At 39.4% G+C, this 27344-nt stretch overlaps 1 protein-coding gene across 12 annotated transcripts in view; it reads right to left on the bottom strand.

Moving 5' to 3' along the window:
- FAM13A (family with sequence similarity 13 member A) overlaps positions 1–27344 on the bottom strand; it is a 127470-nt gene that overhangs the window by 86101 nt on the left and 14025 nt on the right. For 7 of the 12 annotated variants that reach the window (XM_084516938.1, XM_084516937.1, XM_084516936.1 and 4 more), the window contains exons 4-5: positions 25568–25748; positions 14897–15056 (exon numbers count right to left, since the gene is read on the bottom strand). In XM_084516938.1, coding sequence (XP_084373064.1) covers positions 14897–15056; positions 25568–25748 — 341 coding nt within the window. Of the gene's footprint in view, positions 1–12034; positions 12090–14896; positions 15057–18076; positions 18303–25567; positions 25749–27344 lie in introns of those variants that run through there. The other 5 variants (XM_084516934.1, XM_084516928.1, XM_084516940.1 and 2 more) reach the window with 5 other exon arrangements.

Consider the following 27344-nt stretch of genomic DNA (forward strand, 5'->3'; position numbering starts at 1 on the left):
TTCCTCTATCCTTCCTAACTGTTTGAGATGTAAACACGTCTGTTTGCCAAAGGATTTCTGCATTAGAAAAGTGTGAAGCTGTGCCAAAATTCAGAGCTCCTCCATTGAAGTCCATGTAAGTAGGTTGGAAAGACTCAAACAAACAGTTGAGAAACCTGTCTTTCTCCATGTATGGTGCTCCTCCCGTTCACAGCTTGACAATGAATTACACAGTAATGAAAGAATTTGCTGCCTAAAAGACTGCGTTGGCACTGGCTTGGACTGTACTTTATCCCGTAAAGTGCAGACAGATCCTTCAAGGAAAACAAATTAGTTTTACCTCTGTATTTCTCTTAGCCCACAATACCATATGGCCAGCTCATTAACAAAAGAACTTAAAAGAAGTGGAATAACAACCACAGAGGTGCGTGCCAGCTACCCACCATTGAAGCACTTCTGCTTCTCAGCAATGAAGTATGATGTTTACAAATTCTGCAAAGAGAGCAGGTTCAGGCCTTAGGGATTTTGAAGAGCGGGGGAGCAGCACGTTCAAGCACTCCATAAACTGGTACTACTGGTGCCCGAGCTCAGCTAGCACATTTTTTATGTCCCTCTGAATCAACACCGGGTAATACAGATAAGCTGAGGCTCCTCTAGAAATTCCACTAGAGCACATAACAATCCACCCAAGAAGGGTTAAAGAACTTCCTGGTCTTGGAGCATTCACCTCTAAACTAGAAAAAGAAAACACATTCCGTACTGTAATAGGATCTTCAAGGTGATCTCATAGGTCTTTTCCAGCTCCCATTTTCATGGCATTACATCTTCATTATAAGCATACGTTTAATTTTAAGTATGAGTCATTGCAGACAACTGACTCAAAGAAGTGAGTCATAAAGGTGTGTTAGATCAGATTCTTCTGTCACCGTTGCTAGTAAAAGTTAGGAATTAACATTCCTGCAGTCAGTTAGGATCTAGCTTGCCACTGACTGAATGCTATTAAGATGAGCATGCAATAGTCAGTGATCGCAGGAATCAGGCAGTACAATAATTGCTTTCTTTGTGTTGACTGGAGATGAAAAACGATAACAAGCATGTGTGAGCTAAAAGCAGAAAATCCTTTGATAGCACACTATTAACTGATTCGTCATGGAACAGCACATGTAGACAGATGCATTTCAGTATTAAAATGCACTTTGTTTACACAAAATAATGCTTCCAAGGGAACAAGAGATATGTATGCTGAGAACACAGCAAGCAGCTCTAGCTAGGGACCCGTTAAACATTAACCTCTACAAGTCTGCTCACTATTGGCAAGAGATCATAGTTTTACTGGGCAGAGTACACACAAGTATACTTTAGAAGACCTCCAAAAAAGATAGTATGTATGATTTATTCAAATACTTGCAACCCCACTGTCCTTTCCCTATTTTCCTCCAATCCATGTTGTTTCTTTTTACATGGCGTTCATTAGCACAGGATTATACAATGGCTCCTACAAACTGGCCACTTCCTCTTATTTTAATTTTGCAGCATAACTTTACATTAAACAAAGCAAGGAGAAGATCTTTCCATCATTAAAATGAAAGATGCAGGTTGAAAGGCAAAAGCTACCAGAAGGCAGCATACCTAACAGTCACATTCTCAAGCTGCTTAAGTTCTTAGGCTGCTTTGAAAACTTAAACAAAGCAAAATCAGAGCCTCAAATATGATTTGAGCTGAAAATCTGCTGTTGTCAATACTGGCAGTCTGTTTGATGCTATCCTTCAAAATACAGAAAGTAGAAAGAACATATACTCATTTCTAATATTATGTCACACTTTGGTAACTAAGTATATTTTGGAATATATTATGCTTTTTAAATATCCTGCAAACATTCAGATCAAAAAATATTAAATCATTTAAAAATATTTAAGATAGTTTTAAGTGTAGTTATACTGACTCCCAATTCTACTAGAAGACATTAAATAATTGCATATCTTCAGAAATCTGACGCTCATCATCTCAGAACACTCTCTGGTGCTGGGGTTCAAATAATAAATATAGCCCATGATTTTCAAATTTGAGCATTTAGACAAGCACCTGCATTCCACATGGAGTAATAAAAACATCAAGTTTTAGTCACATTTCCAAAACTTAACAGCAGAAACCTGTGTTATTGATGAAACAGATTATGCAATTACACCACTTTTGTACTTGCATGGGAAATTACTTTTATGATGTATATATGAATTTCTGCTTATCTCTGAATTAGTGAAGCTTGAGAATTCTGTGAGATTTCTATTCATTCAGCTTAAGTGTTGCTTGTGAAATTTGTGAAACTATGGGATGAAATCTGGTGTGCTTTAAAGCCCGATTTCCTTTAAAGCCAACAATACAGTGACTATCCTGTTGGGAGAAATCAACGTGGAACCATAAAATAAGTAACATGCATCCCAAACACAGGCACTACCTGAGGATCACTCTGCTGAACCATTACAAACCTCCACAGAATGCCGTGAGGAGTACAGATTACTTGCAAATGTATCAATTTCATTCTTAGATAAAAAAACCTCTGCTACAGCATACTGCATACAAAAGTTCAAGCCTCTGTCTGAAACGTAGGAGCTTTGTTTTGCTCAACTGTGTGTGCTCATCAGTTGGTGTAACCTAAATGTTTACATCTGAAAAATTACCCGAGACCAACTCACTGTCAAAAGCTACCAGCAACCACTTCTCCATCCCACTTTAGCCTAAAAAAAAAATCCCACCCATGAAAATCATCACCTCCCACGTATCAACTTTAAATGAAGCAGGAGTCTCCAAAATGCGTTAAAACTAGAGTACCTGCTCATCATGGCATCAAGACAACACCATCAAGCACCAGCATTATTACTAAGGAAAAATTTCTACTATTAAGAGTAGAAATGAAATTGTCAACACCCATTCAGGACACTGTCAAAATCCAGATTTTGGACTAAACTTCTCTTGATGATTTCTGTGCAAGAACAGAGAAGAACATGGAGAAAGCTAGAGACTATTCACTTAACTTCCTAATTTTGATTGTCAATATTCTCTGCAAACTCTCTCAGGCATACCCAAGACCATCTTTTAGCTTTGGGTTAACACAGCAGTGGATCCTGACTCACAAATCAGATTCTTAGGTAATACTGCTACAAATGCTAATAATTGTTAAAAAAAAAAAAAAAAAAAAAAAAAAAAAAAAACCCAACACTAGAATACAGCTGACTTGTCCATGCCCCTCAAAAACAGAAAAAGAACTCTCTTGATTCAAATCCCAGTCCTGTGTTCTTACACCCGGATCACATTAATTATAGTGGCCCAAGGAACACATCCTCTTCCTCAGTAAACCTATCTTGCTGATAAAGAATTTTTTCTCCCTTTGCCACGTTCTTTGCAAGTCATACAAAATGTAGGTTTCAGAATGCATGAGATTCCACATCAATAAAAGCTTTAAATCAATTAACTGTCGAGACCTCAATGATTAGAAAAGATTAGAACATCCCTAGAATGCTCTTTGACCTATTTATTCTTCAGAACAATAATCCTGTAATGTCAAGAAGCGCTGACACTAATAAAGACAGGTGTTTAAGTACTCCAGCTCCTATCTTCCTCCCACATGAACGAAGAAGCACAACAGGTCAAGGGTATCCTTAAAGGAGAGACTGAATCATGGGCAGGGTAAAAGTCACTTGACAATGTTTTCCTCAGCAACTCTTGCTGCACTTACTCCTCATCATGTTTGTTGCTTCAGACAGACAGACAGCCCAGGATTATTGATGGAATGGTGAAAGTATTAAATTACATATTTATTTTCAATTGCATACTTAAGTTCATTTTAGGGAGGAGACTAACATCAGCAGAAAAGACTGAGAAAGACTCTGGCAAAAAAAAAAAAAAAAAAAAAAATTAATCTCCCAGAACACCCATCAACAAGAAGAGCCAGAAAGAGGATCTGGGAAACTACAGGCCTGTCAGTCTGACCTCAGTGCCAGGGAAGGTTACGGAGCAGATCATCTTGAATGCCGTCACAGGACAGACATAGAACAGTCAGGTGACCAGGCCCAGTCAGCATGGGTTTATGAAATGTGGGTCCTGCTTGACTAATCTCATCTCCTTCTATGACTAGGTGACCCACTTAATGGATGAGGGAAAGGCTGTGGATGATGTCTACCTAGACTTTAATAAAGCTTTTGACATCATTTCCCACAGCATTCCTCTGGAGAAACTGATCGCTCATGGCTTAGGTGGGTGCACACGTTGTTTGGGTAAAAAGCTGTCTGGGTGGCTGGGCTCAAAGAGTTGTGGTGAATAGAATTAAATCCAGTTGGAGGCCAATCACAAGTAGTGTCCCCCAGGTTCAGTACTGGGGCCACTTCTCTTCAATATCCTTATCAATTATCTGGATGAGGGGATTGAGTGCACTCTCAATAAGTTCGCAAACTACATCAAGTTCGGCATGAGTGCTGATCTGCTTGAGTGTAGGAAGGCTCTACAGAGGGATCTGGATAGGCTGGATAGATGAGCCATGGCCAACTGTAGGAAGTTCAAAAAGGCGAAGTAATGGGTCCCATGCTTGGAGGACAACAACCCCGTGCAATGCTACAGGCTTGGAGAAGAGTGGCTGGGAAGTTGCCTGGCAGAGAAATACCTGAGGGTACTGGTAGATGCCCACCTGAACATGAGCCAGCAGTGTGCCCAGGTGGCCAAGAAGGCCAATGGCATCCTGGCTCGTGTCAGGAATAGTGCAGCCAGCAGGACCAGGGAGGTGATCGTTCCCCTGTACTCATCTCTAGTGAGGCTGCACCTCAAGTACTGTGTTCAACTTTGGGCTCCTCACTACAAGAAAGACTTTGATGAGGTGGATCGTGTCCAAAGAAGGGCACCAAGGTTGGTAAAGAGTCTAGAAAACAAGTCTTATGAGAAATGGTTGGGCTTATTTAACCTAGAGAAAAGGAAGCTCGGGGAAAAGGAGGCTTGGAGAAAAGGGGAGACCTTACTGCTCTCTACAACTACCTCAAAGGAGGTTACTGTGAGGTGGGGGATCAGTCTCTTCTCCCAAGCACCAAGTGATAGGACAAGAGGAAATGGCCTCAAGAGGCACCAGGGAAGATTTAGGTGGGATATTAGGAAACATTTCTTCACTGAAAGGGTTGTGAAGCATTTGAACAGGCTGACCAGGGAAGTGGTTGCAATGCCATCCCTGGAGGTATTTAAGAGATGTGTAGGTCTGGTGCTTAGGGCCATGGTTTAGTGGTAGACTTGGCAGTGCTAGGGTAATGGTTGGAACTGATGGTCTTAGAGGTCTTTTCGAACCTAATGGTTCTATGATTCTGTGATTGTAATGATTATACAATGTGCTCTATTTCAATGATGCAGGTAAAATTATTTTATTGATCAACTGGCATTCCAAGATACCTTTGTCACGTTATCAGCATTACTGCTGCGTTCACTTTCTCCTTCCTACCTGGTTCTCTTTTTGGCCTCACAAACTGCATCATTGGAGAGGACAGGACTGTTAGATTTTCAGTTCAGTTCAAAGGCTGCTAGAAAGCATCATGTCTATTTTGTTAGACTTTAAAACCTAAGAGAAGACCTTAAAACAAACTTCATTAACACAAAGCTTTTTGTTAACTAGGGCACAGCCTTTTTTTTTCCCCACAAAAACAATTGGACAGATTATTTTCTGATATTAAGAACGTGCAGCTTCCTGAGATTTGCTAAAATGTCATTCAATTTACTACATCAGACTGTTTGGCCCTGTGCCCCAAAATAGAAGAGTTATTACACAGGATTGTTTGCTGACTGACTCTATGCAGGGGCTTTGAGAGAAAAAAACAGTCATTGACATTGCAGTGATTAAGGCTGCAAATGTCAGTACTAATTTTTCATTAAAAAAAATAATAAAGGGTCATGGTAAGCTTGTAGGGAGGATCTGACAGAGTTTTACAAAATGATGGGGAGTAGAGAGTAGATGGAACTGTTCGCTGCCTCTTTCAAAAAAACACACCCACCAAAAAAGGTGGCCTTCAAATAACATTTTTAAAAGCCATGTTTACAGCAAACAGAAGGAGTCAGTCCTTCACCTGACAGGGAACAATTTACAGAACTCCTTGCTAGGTGACACTGTGAAGGAAAAATATTTACATGTATGCTAGGGGGTGACAGGACAACATCAAATACACAAAGAACATCAAAACCAAGGAAGCCCCTAAGAACAGTAAGGAACTAGTAGAGTAATTGAAGGAAACACCATATACGCCGCCCCCTGTTCTGACTTTTCTGGACATCCACTTATGGCCACAGTGGGAGACAGGAAATGAAGCTAGATGGACGTCCATGCCAGTGCAGCCATTCTTATACAGGATGAGCAACCATTAAGAGGATTACCCAGTGAATTCAATGCTGTGAATGATTGCAGAAGTGATGCATTAGCTGATTGCACTGGGACAGACTGCAGCAGATGATTCTTGACTGGGTCAGCAGCTGTACACCACTGAAGAGGGAATATTCTGTTTCTCTTAGCAGCATCCCACAAAACAATGCTATGCAGCTTTTGCTTTAGGTAGGTGCCAGTAGGGTCATACCTGCAATTCCTCCCTAAGCTACATGTATGAAAAAAAGCATGTACCAGTGTTGTTCATGGGGCAGTCCAGAAGAAAGAATGTACTTCAGAGTCCCTGTCTTTCCCTTCATTTGACATCGGAGCGGGGAATAATACCCAAACCACTGATTTTCCTTGCACAAAATTCTTCTGGAGCATGGCAGCTCAGATGTGACAAGCAGTAGTGCTGTCAAGGGTGCCAACACATGCAAGAGAGCCATAGCAATTACAGAGCTGCTCTTCCTCCTACTCACAAAGCAAGAAAATAAGAAATCTCTTCCCAACCATGCAAAAGAGCTCACGGTTAGTTAAGGCTCCATAAACCACATGAAGTATCAAATAATTTATACTTTTAAGACTAAAGTTGTGGTGCCCATGCCATGGGGATTTTCAAAGGCATTTTCTAATTCTTGTGGTCATAGATAATTTCATGAATGCTAACTGGACAGAATGACTAATTTTAATTCAGGCATTAACTCAGACTCATCGTTCAGTGGCACAAATACCTCCAGGAAAAATGCAGACAATGATATAACGTGATCAATGACTTAAAAAAAAATAAAATTATTTTTACTATGCTTTAAATACTCTTTCAATTTTGTATCCAGAAAGTGATGAAAACACCCTTGTTAGAAGGAGAAACAATGTTAGCAAAGCTGTAAAACATGTTTTTATCTAAGGATAAAAGATGAACATAATGAAGGATGAAACATCTAATATCACATATTGGATTTTTACCTTGGTTGCTGCTGACATATAGGAAGAAAAGTACAACTGACTCAGTATCTATCTGCTGTTCTACCTCAATATCGTTTACACTATACTTTAATAACCACAATTCAGTAGAGCTGTTCGAGACAGAAGTAATAAAACGCCAAGTCTCACACTTTGCAAAAAACACATCATTGCTTTTCAATATGAAACTAATACCCTATTCAGTTCCCCTTTCATTTCCTTTTGTTCTCCCAAGACTATTTATATATATGAACTTTTACCTGAGACCAAATCTCTTAATAAACTGCTAAAGGTTACTCTGTTGTGCTTCAGTACAACCTTAACTCATTGCAATTATGGCTATGAAACACGTACAAAGGTCTTGGTATGAGAGCAACAGAGAGACACATAAATCCATTATTTTTAGAGAGGACCACAATATAAAAAAGGAAATGACAAACATAGCAATAACCCTGTGATATACCTCAATATTGGCAACTACATCTGTGGAATATCATGGTATTTTCAAAGAAAAGAAAAACATGTCTCTGGCAGTCCAGAAGGACTGGTTAGTGAATGCTGCAAAAAGTTACACTGGTAATGGTGGGATCAAATATAATCCCAGAATGTGTGAAAAGGTTACAGACTTCACTGTGTGAAAGCATTAATCTTTCATGCCCATCCCCAGGATTTGTAAGTCCCTGTCATGTGTTAGCTGGCTGAGTTAAGGTGCCGTGTAACAGGTTAATGTCCACAGCTCGTCATGGCTGAGATACCCATAAGGAATGTGCAGAAGAATTTAAGATAAAAAAATAAAATAAACATTTACAAAGTGACACAGCAACGCTGCTGTCTTGCTGGGTGTACCCAATGTGTGTGCTCAGTAACAACAGAGCTGAGAGCAGTTCCAGAAGAACATTCTATTCTCCCTGGCAATTTTGAAAACTAGAGTCTGATTTATCTATTTACTGTAATGTTATTCATAAATAGAAAAAAGCGTGATCTAAAAGAAAAACATGACCTAGCTATGGCAGAAACCCAGGCTCACCAGATCTCCATCTCATATTACAGTTCCTTTAATTCAGTCTTAACTGAGTTTTAACTCAAGACAAGCTAAGCTACATTTCTGATCTAAAAATCATGAAGAAAGAAAATCGTTTTTTCACACATAGAATTTAGTAATGTTACTATTGAAAGGGAGCTGATGTGGCAGTAAACTAGAGAGTCCTAAGTGTCTCCATATTATTCTGTTTGCCACTGTAAGATTTCCAACATGCAGAGGACAGAGCCCTTTGCTATTACTGAAACTGAGATGTTCACCATTGGTAACTATGGCCAAATGGTGCTGGGATCTGATGGATAGATCAGATTTTCAAGAGCGTACATATTCAGACACATATAGAGCATCTGTCTCCTTGTGTCCCTTGCACCACAGCCTCCTGTTGCTCTCAGACTGCCTTGAGCCCTGCTTATTATACATAAGTTTTAGGGCACCAGAAATCCTGCAAAGCAGTAGACTTATAGCTGCACCAATGTATGCCAAGCAGTTTCTCATGGACAAACTGCGATCTTCATAGTATTCAAAGGAGGACTTATAAAGAATGTAAAGGATTTACATCGAAGTCAATGAGCATTTCATTAATCGGTTATAATGGGAAAAAGAATTAATTCTGTGCTGAGCCCTTCTGAAGTTCCCACCCTGAAAGCATCGCAGATGAAGCTAACGGCAGACACCAGTATGAATTAAAACACAGGCTGCAAAATGTCTTGAATCCCAGCACTTTGGAATAATTTTGAGTGCCTACAATGTGCTGTTGTTACAAAGACAGCCTTAACACTGCAGATTTCTACATAGCAGGCACAATGCTTATTATTTCATGCAACCTGATTAATTGAACAACTAATTCATGAGCAACCAAATAAACACTGGGGAACATGAACAGGAGGAACTGAGAGATGCGTCTTAGAAAGAAAATTCTCATCCTTCCACCAAACCATTTTTCCCCCTGGTACGGTAAGGTTGCTCAGAAATATTTGGCTAAAGGAGAGGCTCCCATGCTTATTTTTACTGTATCTTGTTTCCTGGTACGTCTTTGATGCTTCCCTTTCTAAGGATATTGTACTGACTGAGAGGGACTGCTCTCAAATGCTAAACTGCAATGCCATCCGCTGCTTCCCCCCAAAATAAACAGACAATGAATGAAAAACATTTCAAACAAAACACGTGCAAATACAGATGTGAACACACATACACATATGGATCCTATTTGCTCTACACTTTGATTATGTGGTATTATCAAGGGGCAATGTTATTATCACTGAGTATTTGTTTAAGCAAAGCACTGTCAGAGAGCAAAAGCAAAGTTCCTAAACATCACCACTGCCAGCTGGATTTGAAGAAATTCTAGTATACTAGAAATATAGACAGCAGGACAGAAAGAGACAATTGTTATATGCCCCTATTCCCTTTAAATGTACAAAAGCTTAGCAATTTTATTTTCTCACAAAGTACTAAACTGAAAATATTGTCGATGAAGTTCCAGCTAAAGAGATACCAGCATTATTATTATTATTTTTTACTTTATAGGGTTCAACATTAACATCATTTGTGTAAATATTCAGTACTGTATTTAGTAACCACCACAAGTGACAGATTTATAATCTAGTGAATGCTTTAATGACCTTCAAGAGCAGAAGTATTCTATTTTAATATTACATATCCAGAGTTGTCAAAAACAGTGGAGTTAGAAGCAGTGGAAGATTATTCCAAAGTTACACAAGGCATTGTTTGAGGATGATCTGATTTTTCACTTGCTTTCTGTTTACAGCCTAAACAGAGCAGTCCACCTCACTTGAGATTCGACAATCTCCTATAGGTGAAAGGTTTGGAGGCTTATAAACTTTCCCCTGCAAGTCTCATATTGCTCATTTCCTGTCAGCTCACATCTTAAAATGTCATTTAGATTGAATCACTATATACCCTTCCTATAAACATGCCCATCTGCTCACGGGTGGACAACTGTGAAGTGAATACTATCTGAAGGAATACTAAACAGCAAAGCAGAGACAGATTTCCACAGGTGCCCTTTATCCTCACTTGCTTTCCACCCATCTTTCTCTCACTTGAACCCACTCGGACACTTGGGTGCACTCTGGCCCAGGCAGGAGAAAACTGGTGAGAGAACTGGTGTGACTCGTTCAAAAAAAGGGGAACACCAAATGAAACAGTAGCATTTGTTGAGGCCTTCAGGAAGGATTTTCAAAGGAGATCAGTTCCCTGTGCCTTCTGAAGAGAAGGAGCTAATGTCGTACTGAAAACCAGCCATTAATACGATGCTAAAATGGTCCCACGCATGAAAGAAGCATAAAGGAAACTATCTAGACCCTGCAGGCTTAGCCAGGGCAGTATAACATGGATTAGAAGCAGATGCCATTTTCCTGATATAAACAAGGGATCACTCTCATGTCTGCTGCATGCATAACCACAGGGCCAGAGCACTGAGGTCACAGGGAATGGTGACTACTTAGAGTGGGGGAGCACACCCACCACAGCGTGTTTTCAGCATTTTCTCCTAAATCTTGTCAAGGGATTAGATCCTCATGCTATGGTATTTAAGTGAAAACAACTGAGGAAAGGGGAAGGAAACGTTTATTAGTAAAGTTCTTTCTTTACATATCTGAGGAAATAATCAGAAACACCATGGCTTTCAGAAGTGCCTAGTGGAAATGGAGTTTTACCACTGCCTGTAAAGAAAGCAAAGTCAAGCCACGATGGAGAACTTTTTGACTGTTCTCCCTTTTCTATCTCTTCCCAGGGATGAAGGGCTCAAATCCTACCAAGACCTGAATGATCCAATCTGAGTGTTCAACTGAACGTGCAAGCAAGCACTCCACTTCAAAACAGCGCCTGAAGGCAGCTGGACCATTCTCACTGCTATAAAATCCACACTTAGGGGCTTGCCTGGCTGGGTTGGGCACCACATGTTTTGCACCCACCAAGCACCATCAGATGCATCTACATGTGGTGGTGGCTTGCCTGCCTCCTTAAAAATCTAACAGCAGGCTTGCAGAACACAGTGCATGAATTTTTGCTGTCATTTCAAGTAAGAAAGATCTGTTTTGACAACTAAACCTCTCAACTTAAGTGGCTACTTCTGTTAGAAGGCTGGGAACAAACTGGATAAAAATGCAAGAGGTTACTTGTGTTGTTTTGAAACTATTAATTTTTGCAAAAGCCAAAGAGACTAATTTCTGTAGCTCTTCAGGGAGTGAAATCCCCCTGTTCAGAGGCCAGCAAAAGTACTTTGATTACATTCAGAATGTTAAAATTGTACCTTTATAATTTTACTTGAAATTTTTAACTTTAATTTTAATGTTATAAATTCATTTTTATAAACGGACTTACTCTCTCTTCTGCATCAGTTGAACAGGGCTACATGTTCTACTATCCAATAGGGAAAGAAGGGGAAAGCCCTTTGCATTCCTTTCCCAAATATGTAATCGAGGCAGGAGCAGTATTAAGTCCTCAGTATATTGGTACTTGTTTCTCAGTGCAAACATTTATGTGCTCTCAGCTGACTGGTTCTTAAAACTAACAAAGCTCTGTCAAGAAGGCATTGGAGGGAAAAAGCAGAGAAAGAAAAAGCCAAAAGAAGCACAACCCTGTAGCCCTGCACGGCAAGGGCTCTAAAATACTGACCTAAAAAGCATTATACTATTAAAGATGGCACATTTTACCTGGAACCAGCGAAGGCAGTAATTCCAGAAATCTCTCAAGAGTCTCATAATTCTTTGCCTGTCCAGGTTGTCCTGGCCTCTGGAACTCAAACCAAATCCTCTTCACTGCTTATCTTTGATCATTAATGAATAACATTACCAATGTTATTCAAAGGTTCTGTTTTATTGCAGTTGTAACAGTACAACACTGTCTAGCTGTACAATATAGGACTACATGTAATTGCAGTTTGAAAAACACTTTAAATTCTTTGGAAAATAAAAGTCCTAGTCCAGAATGATTATTTTTGTTATTACTGTAGGTTTCTTAAATCAAGAAGAAAAAAAATAATCTGTACTGCAACTCAAAGCTTTAATTACCTGAGTAATCACTCAGTTCACTGCCACAAAAATCAATCAGGACTATAACTAAATGCTCTTGGAATTCTTCTCCAAAGCAAATCATAAACATTTTATAATGCTCCACTGAAACTTAAAATGTGATAAATACAGAGCAGTTCAGATATACCTAAAGAATAAACAGTTCACACCTGACTCTGCCCGAAAAAAAAATATTTATGGTCCTTCCAAGTCAGAAAAAGACAACACTGAGCAGATAGCTAATCAGAACACTTAATCCACTTCCCCACCCATTTCTAACTAGCAGATCCTTTTAATCAACAGCCTGAGAGTCTTTCAGACCTTCAACGGATCTGAAAATCAAACTGTAGCTTGGAAAAAAGTCTTAGAAATTGTAATGATAGCTGGCTACAAATGAGACCTGCTATACTTAACTATATTTATCCTGTTTTGGAATAAAAAAAATCAAGTTTATTTTAGGAAAGGAATTTCCCATAAATATGTGTGTTTCTGAAGGAAGTACGTGTTTTATTTCTACCTGCTAGCCACCTGCCTAGAAGATCTTGTGGATCTCACTCTACTAAGTGGAGTGAGAATCTAATGAAGCCATTCTAGGCAAGAAATCAGGAATTAGTTCAATTTCCAAGGGAAATGAAATCTGTTCCAAGATAAAAGTTGTTTTGTAAAAATGGCACTTTTTTATTTCTAAATAGAGGTTTTCAAAGAAAAATTCCCCACCATAACTATAATCTTACCATACACGTATGCCTGAGCAATGAATGAGAGGATGTTTTACAGTCCTGGGAACAAAGCAGGGACTGGAAGGCAACTTGCAGAAAATTTCTGCTCCCTTACTTTCTGAACTATGATCCAGTGAGAAAACAGGCTAAGAAATCACTTTACCTGGCACAACTTGTCTTTCCCAATGAGTGAGCAATCTTTGAAAGAGGAGATATAACTGGTGTGATGTAACCTGCACCTCCTAAGTTCATAAACACAGCAAAAAAGATAATTCAGCTAACACACCTACAGAATCAAAATCTCTTTTCCCCATCTCTAAAATTAACATTTTGTTCCTTTAAAACAGATTTTCTCTAAGATGCCACAATCTGTACCTGACTGAAATACTCTTACTCCTTCTAGAAGTCTGTAGCATTATGGATTTCCCCTTGCTATGACCAACATGGTAAACAAGATGCAACTTGCTCCACTTAAGTTCTGTTTTTCCTTTCTAATACACTGCTCAAAGAGAAGTGCATGCTTTCACGACTTTATCTGCAAGATCCACATTTTTGTTTCTAATTTAAAAGAGCATTACTTCTGGCATTTAAGTCAGTGGATTTTTCCAAGAGCAAGTGAAAATCTTAAGACACCCAGCTCATGAGGTGTCAGGAGATGCATAAGTTCATGAAGCTGGTAAACATCATCAGGCATATGAGAGGAAGTACTTTCCAATATAGGGATGGCACGTTTCTGGGTATTTGCTCCAAAATCATGACTGAGTTGGCTTTAAAAACCATGGTTGAAAGTGGATGACGTGAAGGCAGCAGAGACTTCAGGGAGAAAGAATGATCTGGGCATCAGTCATTGGGTGGTGAGCAACTGCATTGTATATTCTTTTATTATTATTTTATCTTCCTTTTCTGTCTTATTTAGCTACCTTTATCTCAAACCTTGAACTTTTACTCTTTTACATTATTTTTCTTCCTTTGACTCTCTCCCCCATCCCGCTGAGTGTGCGCTGCTTAGCTGCCTGCCGGCTTAAACCACAACACATGCCTATCTAGCATGGCCACTTCTGAGGTAGGCCTGGTATCTAACCTGCATCAGGATAAAGGCAGCAACTTGAGCCACACAGAGGAGTGGAAGCAAGTTACTGCATGGATCCAGAAGAGGAGCCCGTCTGCAGGCTCAGCCTCCACTACTGAATACGTATGAGGCTTTAGGTATGCCAGACCAGAGATGTGTAAAGATGGAAAAATAGGCACTTGGGCAAGTTCTCCCTCCAAGGTCAGATCAAGCAAGACCTTGTAGCAAGTACAGTATTAAAACCAGCACTACGAAGAAACAAAGGAGCCTCTGTTCCTTTATCAAAGGAACAGACTCCCATCTGCAGACCAGACCTTCTTCACAGACAAGTTTGCTGCATTCCTGGATCTTGAACCAGGGATGTTATCACTAAGATTTTGAGTATAATACAGCCTTAGAACTATTAAACACTCTTCATCTTTCAAGTAGGTACCAACGATGCAGCTACAAGAAGCCTGAGGCGTATCAAAAAAAGGATTTCAGGGCCTTTGGGAGACAACTAAATGACTCAGGAACACAGACAGTGTTTTCCTCAATCAACTAGTAATTAAAATTAGCCTATTAGTAGGATCGATTTGTAAAGCTGTAGATCAATAACAAAGAACATTATTGTTACAGCGCCTGCTTCCCACTTATCTAAAAGATTTCTGAATTGAAGCTGTAATAAGTCTGCACTATTGATTTGCTATACAAAAGTGCAATATTAGAGATACTCACTTTTACCAAAATAATTCTTGATAGCTCTTCACATACCGGCTTTTCTTCTTCCTTCTTCAAGCCTTCCGATTCAAATAAGGTGTTGTAACTTTCCAGCATTTTAGTCATTATCTTGTTGCAGATCTCTTGTTCTTTTATACCTTCAAATCCAGAAGGCACACTAAAGTTGGATGGAACATGAAGTAGAATATTAGATACTTAAGAGTGAACTGTTCTCACACAGCATCTCTGTAATGTTTTTATCATGGACACAGGCTAGCTAGCAGACACGCAAAACTGTCTGGGAAAGAAGGATCATAGCTATGGTGGTAACAACTATTAGTTTTTCCTAGTAATATTAAATACTGTATCTGTTGGTCAAATTATCTTCTCCACAAAGTCTAGGCAAAGATCTAATTGAGGAAACCACCACATGAGATACCACTAACCTTGCTGAAAGTTGGGTTGATGACTGCGGCACAGACAGCATGAGGCATTTAAATTCTCTGAACTGTTACTGGGAAGAGTCATATTCCTTGACAAAGTGATCAGTGATGATCTCTAAGGTATATGATGAGTCAAAAAAAAAAAAAAAAAAAGAAAACCCACATGCTGAGCAGCACACTAAAAGGAAATGCTAAGCAAGATCTCTATAGCTTAAGATGACACCATGACATATATCACATTTCTTCATCTAATTCTGACTTGCTATTTGTTTTGTAGACTAATAACTCAAAAAGATTTTTAAAACATGGAGATGGCAACCCTGTCATGTGGTTAAAAAAAACACAACTCACAACTGAGCACCCAATTAATAAGCATCTAATGATCATCTGTTGGAATGTAGGAGTTTTGCATGTTTTATTGAGCCCAAAACATATTTAAATTCTGTTTTAATGTAAAAGTAGGCTCTCTGAAGAATCTCCTTCAGCATTTAAAATATTTCTCCAATCATACAGAATTTCCTGTAGTACAGCATTCCCAGCAGATGTACTCTGCTCTCAGTGATCCATGAAATGGCCACAATGATGTGAATTCTATAAAGAATTATAAGGTGGCAGAAACTGAAAATCAAGAGGTAGAGAAAACCCAGAAATAATTTAAAGGGAAAAAGCAGGTGAGAAAAAAACAAAACAAAACAAAACAAAAAACACACAACAGAAAATACATTCCAAGTATTTTTTGGCTGAGAACGTCTACACAATTTTATGAGAGGAAAAACAACCTAACTCCCCCAAAATTAAACAAATGCCATCTGAACTATTTTATAGAGATATAACTTGAAATTAATTATTTACTGTATTCAGCAAATTAACAAATAACTGGCTACTGCTGTAAAACTGTACTTATTGCTTATTGGACACAAATGTTAATTTAGTAAAAAGTCTCTGAAAGCAGATACTCCCAGAAACCTTCCATCAAAAAAAGGCCTTCTTGTAGGGTTTGCATGTTACTGATCCTTTTCAATACTTTACTCTCTGCAATGCATCTACCTGTCAACAGGGAAAGGATCCTACCGCAGCAGAGCGTATCTGTGTAAACTCTAGAGGAGGATCTTTACTGATGTCATTTTCAACATCCAATATACTTAACAGAGTTGCAGGACCTGAAGGTTAAATGATCAGAACTATTTTATGTGGCAGAACCATTGCCAGCTGTAAAATGGGTCAGTTTCAGGAGCCTTAAATCAGCTGACTCCATTAGTGTAGAACCTGACCTCAGATCACATAAAAAATTGGGAAAATTTCTATGGCTGGATAAGCATGGATCCAACTCACTTTTAAGAATGTCATATATTCACTAGAAAATAGTAATGGTCCTGAATAAAAGAAAGTGTGTAAGCATGTAACAGGACTGTGTTCTCTGGAGTTGGCTGAGCACAGTTTGCTTGATTCAGGAAAATCTCAACTCTCACCTTCCTGATGTGTTTCTCCAAAACAGGACAACGCTAACATAAGCCTGGCAACCCTATGAACCTCTTTTCTAGGAAACGGCTGGAAAACATAATCCAATGATCTCAAGTCAAAAAATGACTCCAGATAGCTTCAGAGAATTTTAGGGCAGAATTTTGACTTAAACTACATTTGCTAGGAGCTTTAGCCAATGCTTCCTATAGCAAAACAAAACCAAACCAAACCAAACAAAAAAAAAAAAAAAAAAACATTACATTCCCTCTCTGAATGTAACCAAGTAGGACAGCATGATTTGCTTTACTTTAACAGCAGATAAAGTAAATCATCTATTGCCATTCTGTCACTAAAACTGGTCCACATATTTTATAAAATTTCTTGTTTATTTTTTCCTTCAGTTGCTGCTATTAGACCTCCACTGTGGCAAGGATTATTATATTCTTTGAGCTATCCACGCTGACCTTTTCCTTGCAATAAATCTGCAGCTCAGCATAGTTAAGAAGTTTAGATTATAAGCATGCACCCAACTTGCATATTCATAGAAATTAAAACCCATCTGTTGTCACACTGTATACAAAAGTGCAACTGGACTTTTCTGAAACTGTATGTAAAAAATCTTCAGTTTTGCTTAGTCTGAAAAGCTATGAAATGTACAAGTTTCACTTCAGATCAATAGGAAAAAAAACCCAGTTCTATGAGAAAATCTCATATAACACTTCCATGATTCACATCCTTGTCCCTGGACACTTTCTCACGTTCTTTTGGAAACACCTTGTAAAAGCATTTCAACATAACTGTGTTCATAGCAATGGCTCCTTCATGTCTGATTTGCACGTTAATTAATTGTGCTGCCTATTGAGTTAAATGCACAATTTACTCTGGTCACAAAATGCTCAAAGGTTGGACGTGATCACCTTACAGCCACGTACAAACTACTTCAGTACCAGAATCACACAAAGTACAGCAGCAGTAGAACAAGAGCTTCTACACCAAAAACACACTTTCCAGAAGGGAGACATAACCTGTAGTTCACATTCTGCACAGTGCCCTCCTATGCCTGCTCACCCATCCACCACAGCTTTGTGCCACTCATGTCCATGCAGACCGGTGCTCACTTGTTTTCTGGGTTCTTCCAGACCACTTTAAGTCAATGGTACGTCTACTTCCATGTGGATGCTCAAGAAAATTAGTCTCAGACTAGTTAAACCACTTCAAAGACCCATGTCACAACTCTTATTCAGAACTGAATTGACCTGAAGTCAAATTAGCTAAGTGTGAAAGAATTACTTACATTTCCTGCATTAGTTAAATGAATTTAGCTCGGGGACCCTGTAAGCAAGCTGTAACAGGCTAAATGTGTAGCGTACTTAGGAGAGATTGAATCTCCAGAATCCACTTGCCATCCAGAAAGAGACAGGCATCACCACAGGGTTCCGTCGCCAGTCACCATGCCTGAGAACCTTGCTTCAAGCAGAAACGAGAGCCGGGAGGACTTCTGATGTAATCACCTGCCTATAATGAGTTGGATTGAGATCACTGAACTGATTTCCCCAGGCAGCAACTGCTGACAGCTCCAAGTCACAGCTGAGAACCAGCTATCTCCAGGTGAAGTGGTGCATCTCGTTATGAACTCCCAGTGCTGCTCAACCCCACCCTGTCTAAGATGAAGAATGCACACTGCCATTTCCTTAAGTGTCTTTGCAGCCATAGCCTGGGTGGAATGACAGCACCATAATCCTAACTTAAAACACAATGAGGGCTGTACGCTGTCTTGTCTGACTGCTACTTTTCCTGCTGGTACAGCACTGTTTATAAAGGAGCACCACAAAGTAAACTTACCAATCTTCTAGGGGATCCTAGAAGAAATAAAGGGTCTCAGAAGCCAGAGAACATTACAGTTTGTTTCTTTGTTTGGTTGGTTGTTGTTGTTTCTCCAGCCCTTGCAAAATGTTTTCCTTAGTACCTCAGGTGCCCACAAGCCCCTCAACTGCACAACTGAATATTCTGAGAGTAGGGTTGCAGTAGTTTTAAGAGATTACAATGTCTGTCAGTCTGCTCTGTCCCTCCAGATAAATGTTACTGTGTCTGTAACAGATGTGAGCTCAGGTCCACAGCTTAGCCCTGTACTTTAATCAGGTAAGGTAACAGCTGATGAAAGCAATTTGTCTTAACAGACTGGACTACAAACTGGTACAGCTGAAAACAGGCAGGTATTCACATCTGCTGACTCTTCTGCAAGATCAGAAGCTAACAGGCGGCTAAAGACACGGCAACACTGAGTTGAGGGAGGTGTTCATTTCAGTGTGCATGAGTCATTTACAGGCTCTGCATCATTTACAAACTTACGTCTCACCAGTTCAAAGCAAATGCAAGGTCATATGTCACTACTGAGAATTTGCAGAAGTGTCCTCGTTTCCGAGACACTGGAAAATCCCACCAGGCACCTAACTAATTATCTTTTGCAATCTGTTCCAGATTACGGTCTGTAACATCAGATTTAGGAGCCTAAATCAACTCAGTAATTCCACCTCTGTCTACGATACTTGCAGGAAATGTGTAAGGCAAAATGCAGGTAGAGCAGGTAATGCGAAGCAGTTAAGAGTGATGACGCTGCACAGACTTGATTATTGGCTTATTTCATGTTTAAAGCCTTTTGCTCCATGAAGAGCTTCGTTTTTCATCAGGAAATTACAGTCACAGTAGGCAGCTTGGAAACTGTAGTAAAAGTAGGCCTTCTTTTCTCCAGACTAGACAACCAAAGTGTCCTCAGCCTTTCCTCATAGGACATGCCTTCCCAGCCCTCTTATCAAGTTTGTTGCCTGAAAGATACTTGTCAGAGTTAACACGTTTTGGATCAGACCCTAGTTATGTTTCTAAATTCCTCCAGCACTTTCAGCTAGTTCAAATACTGATCTTCCTTTCCTAATCTTCTGCTGGGTAACAAGTGCCAGTCTTAACAGCTGCCACATTCCACTGCAAAAACAAAGCTAAAACATGCAAGGTTTTCTATATAAAACTTAGGAAAATTTTTGGATAGCCTTCAGGATGACAAGTTTCATCTAACCACATGCAACTACTGATACTAATTTGAGAGTGCACCACCACTAACTAGAAATTTCCATTGATTTACTGGCGAGACAGGATGCTGCCCTTGACTGTCTCAATTTATAAAGAAATACATTGTTTACTCCTTTTAAGTAGTAAATAAGGATCAATGACCTCCTTCTTAGCCAATAGTGGAAAATTACAAGTATGATAGTGAAGGGGACATGAAATAAGGCAGGCAGCAAGTCTCAGCTGTAGCAACAATAATGATGAAATGGGAAGGGGAAACTGTTACCCGTTATTTAAAATAATGATGTGCTAAGCTTACATCTTCAGTGTCTCACAACAGCATGATCATAACATTCTTATCTTTTTTAAGGAGCTTGAATTTTTTTGCAGTTTTGCAGAATACTAAGAATTTCTTGCTGGTTCTGATTTCCCTCACTAAACCAGAACAAAATTTCAGTTTTAGTCATAAGAGGACAGGGCAGAGTACATTCTGTAGTCATGAATTTCTATTTATGAAACTCAAAAGAGGGTGGGGTTTTAGGTTCCAAAGTCAAATGAGTTCAAGCTATCGTTTCATTGTACAATTTTTCAAAAACAAGCAAACAAAATATATATAAAAATGTAAAGATGAGTGAAGATATATCACTACTAACTAAGCACTCAATTCAAAGATGCTAAAATAAATTCCTCATTAGCCTCACTCAACACAAAATTTTGATGAGTTATTTGGCTTTACCTGCCTGGCTTCCCTTTCATTTCTACCAACAAGCAAATAAAATCCACCTTGCTGCAAGGTTCATGCCTGATCCACCGTTACTCAATCACAGATACAGCTGCATCAGTGTTTTTAAATACAGAAAGAGGAATTCAGTGGTTTGCGGTAGTGGAAATTTGGCCTTATTCATCAGTGGATAAAGCCTTAATCAACAACACGATGCAGAGCTTGATTTATTCTTATGCTTGCCCTTGGCATCACAGCTACATCACCTGCTTCTCCAAGCCAGCTCCCAGCTGAGAAACACTAAGAAACCTGTTGTTTACATTGGAGCTTGTTCCCTAGTGGCACACGGGAGATTGGTGGCTCTGAGCAATAACAATCAGACCTGCGCCAGGCCAGAAAGCTGTTTGTTGTGGAAAACACCTGCAAGAAGTACACAAAAAAGCCAGGTAGATGTAGAAAGCTCTTCCCTCAGATTTTCTCCTCACAAAAGACTCTGTAGGAGAAAAGAAGGTAAGTTTTCTGTCATCAAAGCAGAGTAACTTGTCCTATATTCCTACTGCCACTAAAAGCAATGCTGGTGGATGCACTGTAGGCAGCACATTTGAGTTGAATCACTTGGAAGGAACATTCACTTTGCTATTAGCTACCTTGGAGAAAGAAGCACCCCCAAAGCACAGCTGTTCCCTGCATTTTCCCTTTGCTGCAGTTCCAGAATCTGTGCTTTGTGCCCCTTCTTCCTTGCTAACCATGGCAAGGGGACTGGGAGGATAACCAAGCAGAAAAAAATGCTCTAACTCTGCAAGAAAGTGTTTAGGGGAAAGCCCCTCATTACTAAAGCTTCTTCTCCCTTTGGATCCCAAATCAGCAAACCTCTCAGGCCTTTACATACTCATCCAGCTAGAACTGCTGGATAACAAACAGCATCATTTTAACCAGACACTTGCTTCTGCCAGCCTCTTTTGGGGTGATGGAACAAACCTTCACAACACGCTTCATTTCTGTTAGAATGAAACACAGTTGTATTAGTGAGGGCTTAAATCACCCTCCCCAGATTAGCCTGGTAACAGAAAAGCCAACTATTTATGTTCCTCTGTGCTTGTTGTCTACCAAGGGCTGTATTTCTCTGTATACTTGACCTTTGGCTTCCATCACAGTAGGTCTGAACAAATCTGAATTGGAAGAAAACAATGCACTGAATCTCAAATCATCATATTTTCCTTTTTTGAACTGTTTGACCTTGCCCTTTATGTTTTCTCACATATCTTACACCGCACTTCATTACAAGGACTGCAAATAGTCATTTTTTCCCCTCTTCTATTCATTATAAATACAGAAAACATGAGATAACCTTTCATTAACCTTTAATTAGAAGAGAACCAGTTTGGTTTATCACACAGCAAGGACGCAGGAGAAGTAATGGATAAGATAAAAAGTAATAAGTGTTGAAAGTTTGGGAAATTAGAATAATCACTGAGACATGATATAGAGAAGTGGAATGAGATGAAGGGAATTAAAATGAAGTCTAAATGTTTGCAGAGGTGCTCAATAGGGATTTATTCAATTGTAAAACAGCTTCAGTTACCAAGTAGGAAATAGTATGTCCAAATAGCTAAAATGACACTAAAAATACCTTGTAGAAAGCAATCTTTCACTATCAGCAGATAAACTTTATTCTTTCTGACCCTGAGCATTAGCTACATAGACATTGATTTTAGATGTGTGAGCTACTGACAGAAAAATATCAGGTCTTCCTACGTTAACAGAGGAATTGCTGACAAGCTGGCTGCTAAGCCTTGTTTCCTTGTCCCAGCAAAACACCCCATACACTGCTCTGAACAAAGAATGCAAAGTGAAAGGAATGTTTGCTTCAACCACCGGCTGATATTTAATTTCTGCAGCTAGTTTCTCCAGGAGCTGCCTGTAGTCAGCGGTAAGACAGCCCTTGCCAAGGCAGACTTCAGACAGCCTTGCTCTGGAGCTCTGGACTGCATTCAGAAGATCTCTCTCTGGCTGACTGATTAACCAGCTGGCTAAGACCAATGCCAAAAGTTGGGTGCTGTGAGTTCTTTCTTCCTCCTGTCAAATCTTTGTTGAGTTGATCAGTTTCATCAACTTAAGAATGCATTCATTAACAGAGGGAAAAAAACAGTATTTCAATTGTTGCTCACAATGGTGTCTAGACCATTATCCTGAATTACTCTGAAAAGATAAGATCTGATGAAATCCACAGCTGGATTACCAGATAGTGAAGCTTAGTTTAAACAAAAATCTGCATCCACTCACTCCGAAATATTCGTCTCTTGTAGAAATGCATTACCTATTTGTTAAGTGTCAAGTCTTGCTTTCATTGCCTCTTTTGCTGCACAAGCATTTTGATGTGTGTCACAGCTGCAGGGCTGGCTGCACACATATTCACAAGAGCTCTTGTATCTTCAGTGAACTCTGCCTTTCTCAATCCTCTGTGATGGAATGATTCTTCTCCTCCTATACATAGATCCTATACCTTACAGAAACTGTTAAATCTTTCCTATGCTACCTTATGAGCAGAAATAAGTTGAAGAAACAATTATGGTGCTCTTAGGAAGTATGATTTGGTTTAATCTTGGAAGGCCAATTGCATTTTCAAACTGCAACTCTCTGCATTCTACACCGAAAGGTATGCAGAGCTGATTTTCAAAACTTTTCTGAATCAAGTGATGAGGAGGCTAAAATTATTCATATGGCCACTTGGGAGTTTAAATCAGTGATTTAGGCATTAGATTTAAGAACAAATAGACTATATGAGAAAAACTAAGTCCACTAATACATTTAGACAGAAACTCTCAAACTTTAAAACCTCACCATGTAAATAACAGTGCCCACAGAAATATGATCTTTAAAAACTGGTTTGTTTCTTCTTGTCAGAAATCTGCAGCACTGTGTTTCTACTAACTCTCATACTTGTATATTCCTGTACATACTTTGGTCTTTTGAGTTTTCTTTCTTTTGGAGAGGAAGATTTTTTTTTTGCTTCATAATATGCTTTATGGTTTTCTACTAAGATAGTAAATGCTTTAATGTTTGTATCCTGATGCAATCACCTTCATCCTCTATGAGCAACTACCTTAAGAAGAGGTGGAAGTGTAGACAAAAGGACAAGCTTTGGTATGAACATCTCACCTCTGCAGGTTCTCCCTCTTATCAATGGAAAAAGATGTGTTCCTTTAAAAAGAGAACAAGCTACATCTAGCTTAGGTACGTGGAATTAGCTCAGTATATTACAATCACAGAATTGGCAGGGATGGAAGGGACCTCTGAAGATCATCTAGTCCAACCCTCTGCCAAGCAGGATCACCTAGAGCACACTGCATAGGATACAGCACATTGTGGAGGATGACAATGAACCTTCTGTTTTCTCCCTCTTTAAAGAAGCCTATTTCTGGAGGCTACGGAGGAAGCTTAGGGAGATAGTCTTGTTAGGCAATTAATCTAATCTAAGTCTCATTAGGCAATGCAGCATCATTCTTGAATAAATTTTTGCAAGGGTCAGTACAAATCAGACATTTGCTACAAGGACCATACTCCTCTTTTTTGCAGGTATCACGCATCTTTCAAGACTGATGACCAAACTAAACTCCTTATGTGTCCCCCATGTCTTAGGTCTTGGATGCCAGCCAGCAGTTGTATTACAGACAAGGCCAGGACAAAGATGCTAATGGCACACTACCTCATTGCAGTGACTCAACAGGAACAATCTTGTTTGAGGGCATTCTCACACTTGGAAGTAATTCTTCCCAATACTGCTGCTAGATCCACTAGCATGAATGGCATGTTATCTTTATCAAAGGTTTAAGGAACTTAGCTCCATGAAAGAAACTAGTAAAACTAGTGAATATAGTTGAGAAGTCTCAAAAGGCCAATGGAATCTTATAAACTCCAGACCAGTTTCACAATATACCAGAATGATAAAGAATCCAGAATCATCATCATCTTGAGATCAGACATCAGATCACAAGAGCAAATCTGCAGAGAGTATGTAGTACCATCTAGAAATCATACAGCAGCTGACTGCTGCATGAGTCCTTTTTTCTCCCAGGTACCCTTTCTCAAATCTTTCTGCAGAGAAGCGTCCACATTATTTGATGGCAAAGGAAGAATGTTGCATGAGCACAAGTCTCCTTGCTCTTATACAACCTGCTGTCAACACAGCAATAGAAAACTGACCAACTGTTTAGCAACACTGCAAAAGAAGACAGGAGAGCAACTCAACACCCTGTCATCGTTTTGGCTGGGACAGACTTCTTCATACAAGCTCATACAATGCTGTGTTTTGGATTTTTTTCTGAAAATAGTGGTGATAATACACTGATGTTTCTGGTTGTTGCAGAGAATTATTTGCATAGAGCCAAAGACTTTTGCTTCTTGTGCTGCCCTGCCAGAGGGGAAGTTAGCAGTGTGTGGGAATCTGGGAGGGGACACAGCCAGGACAGGTGATCCAGGCTGACCAAGGAGATATTCCATACCATGCGACATACCATACTCAGCAATAAAAGCTGGGGTAAAGAAGGAAGAAGGGGGAGATGTCCAGAGTGGTGGTGTTTGTCTTCCCAAGAAACCATTATGTGTGATGAGTCCTGCTTTCTTGGATGTGGTTGAGTACCTGCCTGCTGATGGGAAGGAGTGAATGAATTGTTTAGCTTTGTTCGTGCACACAGCTTTTGCTTTACTTAGTAACCTGTTTTCATCTCACCCTATGAATTCTCATGCTTTTACCTTTCCAATTTTCACCCCGTCCCATCTGGGAAGAGGGAGTGAGTGGCTGTGCGGCACTTAGCTGCCTACCGGGACTACACCACAATGCCCCCAATAAGCGCAAACAATGCCTTAGTACTAAAAATTAATAAGAAGCCCCAGTCATTGCCCCTGCTTGATCATTCTGACCAGTTAGGGTTCTCAGCTATATTTTCAGTCATTTGCTCTATAACGCTTTTTATCAAGATAAGAGGAAAAGTAAAAGCCCCAACTTACTGAAAGCAATTCGGTCCAAACACAGTGGCAAGATTGCAGAGGTTCATCCTGTTCTCTACATGATGTTCAGCAACCTTTATCAGGAACTGGCACAGATACTTCAGCAGGCAGTAATGAGCTTCAGGCAGTTCTTTAAGGAGTTCTTTTAAGTTACTTTCCTTCTGTATGTCATTTCTAGCATCTAGGAAAAACAAAAAGAGAAAAAACATACACATGTATATATGTGTGTGTGTGGTTTTCTACATTGCTGCCGATTTACGTAATGGGTGAGCAAACAATGGGATATAAAACGTAGTCTCATTTCTGTTCTGAGATCAACCCCCTCAAATTTCCTCAGTGCACCTATACCTTCCTCCTGAGGCTTATTACGGCCACCACTGGCGCTGTTTCATGCCTACCTTTACAATATACTGTTTTCCTCAGCAGAAGCAGCAGTGGATAAAGCTAGCAGCATTAGAGCATGTTTATTCCCAACTTCACACAATTACATTTCTGCATGTTATTATCTCTGCTTCCCAAGCCCTATCTCTTACTTTGTTTTTTTAGTTTCCCTGCCCATGATAAACTTCGAAAAGAATAAAGCAAGAATGGTAAAAGAAGGGGGCTCCTGAAATGCAGTGTTGTTAGAATTACAATAGTGCAGTACCTTCAGCAGGTACATTTTATGAAAAGCTCAATTTTGTAGTGTTTCAACACAACAACACACATACTATGACAACTCACAATGACAACTCCATACTAAGTCTTTGATAAGGAGTCTTGCTTAAGGAAAAAAGGGTGTTTAGGGAACTGTTACATTCCATAAGGAGCCTAGATTTGGCCTAATATTAGAAAATAGCCTTGTAATACTGTACAATCTTCTAGAATTTAAGTATGGATAAAAGCCTGACATTAATCAGTTCAGTACGGGAAAGCAGGACTAAAGCCAACTTCCTTTCATGCTGTACTCTTTTTTTTTTAAGAAAAAAAAAAAAAAGAAGCAAAAATTGCATTAACTTCAGAGATGCTGTGCTTATACAGACTCAGGCAGTGAACACAAGCTTGGCCTCACACACAGTTTCTACTTCATTTTGTTTTGCTTCTGGAATTGAACTGAAAAACCACAAAATTTTTTGCTCCCTTTCTCCACATGATTGCTCCCCTTCACCACTTTCCAAAAAGCGATTTGTACCAACCAAAATGTTAGTTTTGCATTTTATTAAAGTAAAATTTTGAAAAAAAAAAATCATAATTCCCCTTCCTTTATGTCAAAACATGCCTTAACACTTGTAAGCACTCATTTCTACTCTCCTCCAAAACACAATTTTATTGTAACTCTCATATACAGTTACTGGGTTTTTGTACAACCACATTTTTAGACAGAACTCAGGCACTAAATGTTTTCCTTACCAATCTAATTACAAGCAGTGTCCATTAGCAGGACTGCATTTCTAACAGTTTTATTGTTATGATCAGCCTTATGAGTTGATGGTTTCAGGGTTGTAAAGCCGTCGTGTAATTGTTTTTTTCTTAGAGAAGGACACGAAGGTTTATTGCTTGACAAAGCCAAAGTGACCTTACATTAAGTTCTTACCCTCTGTGTTCTCTGCAAAAGACTGCCTTGTCCCAAAGTAGCTGCTGGCTTATCATGGGAATAAAGACATCCTGTCCATTCTTAGGGTAACAAAGAACTTTTTCCTTCAGAGGACATTACGATCCTCAGCAAGTAGTTTTACCCAGCACTCAGTCAAAACCAAACTGGCCACAAAAATGAAACTGTCTGGTAGGCTAGACTCAA

This window comes from Aythya ferina, assembly GCF_964211825.1.
Source record: "Aythya ferina genome assembly, chromosome: 4".
In the NCBI taxonomy this organism is placed as follows: domain Eukaryota; kingdom Metazoa; phylum Chordata; class Aves; order Anseriformes; family Anatidae; genus Aythya; species Aythya ferina.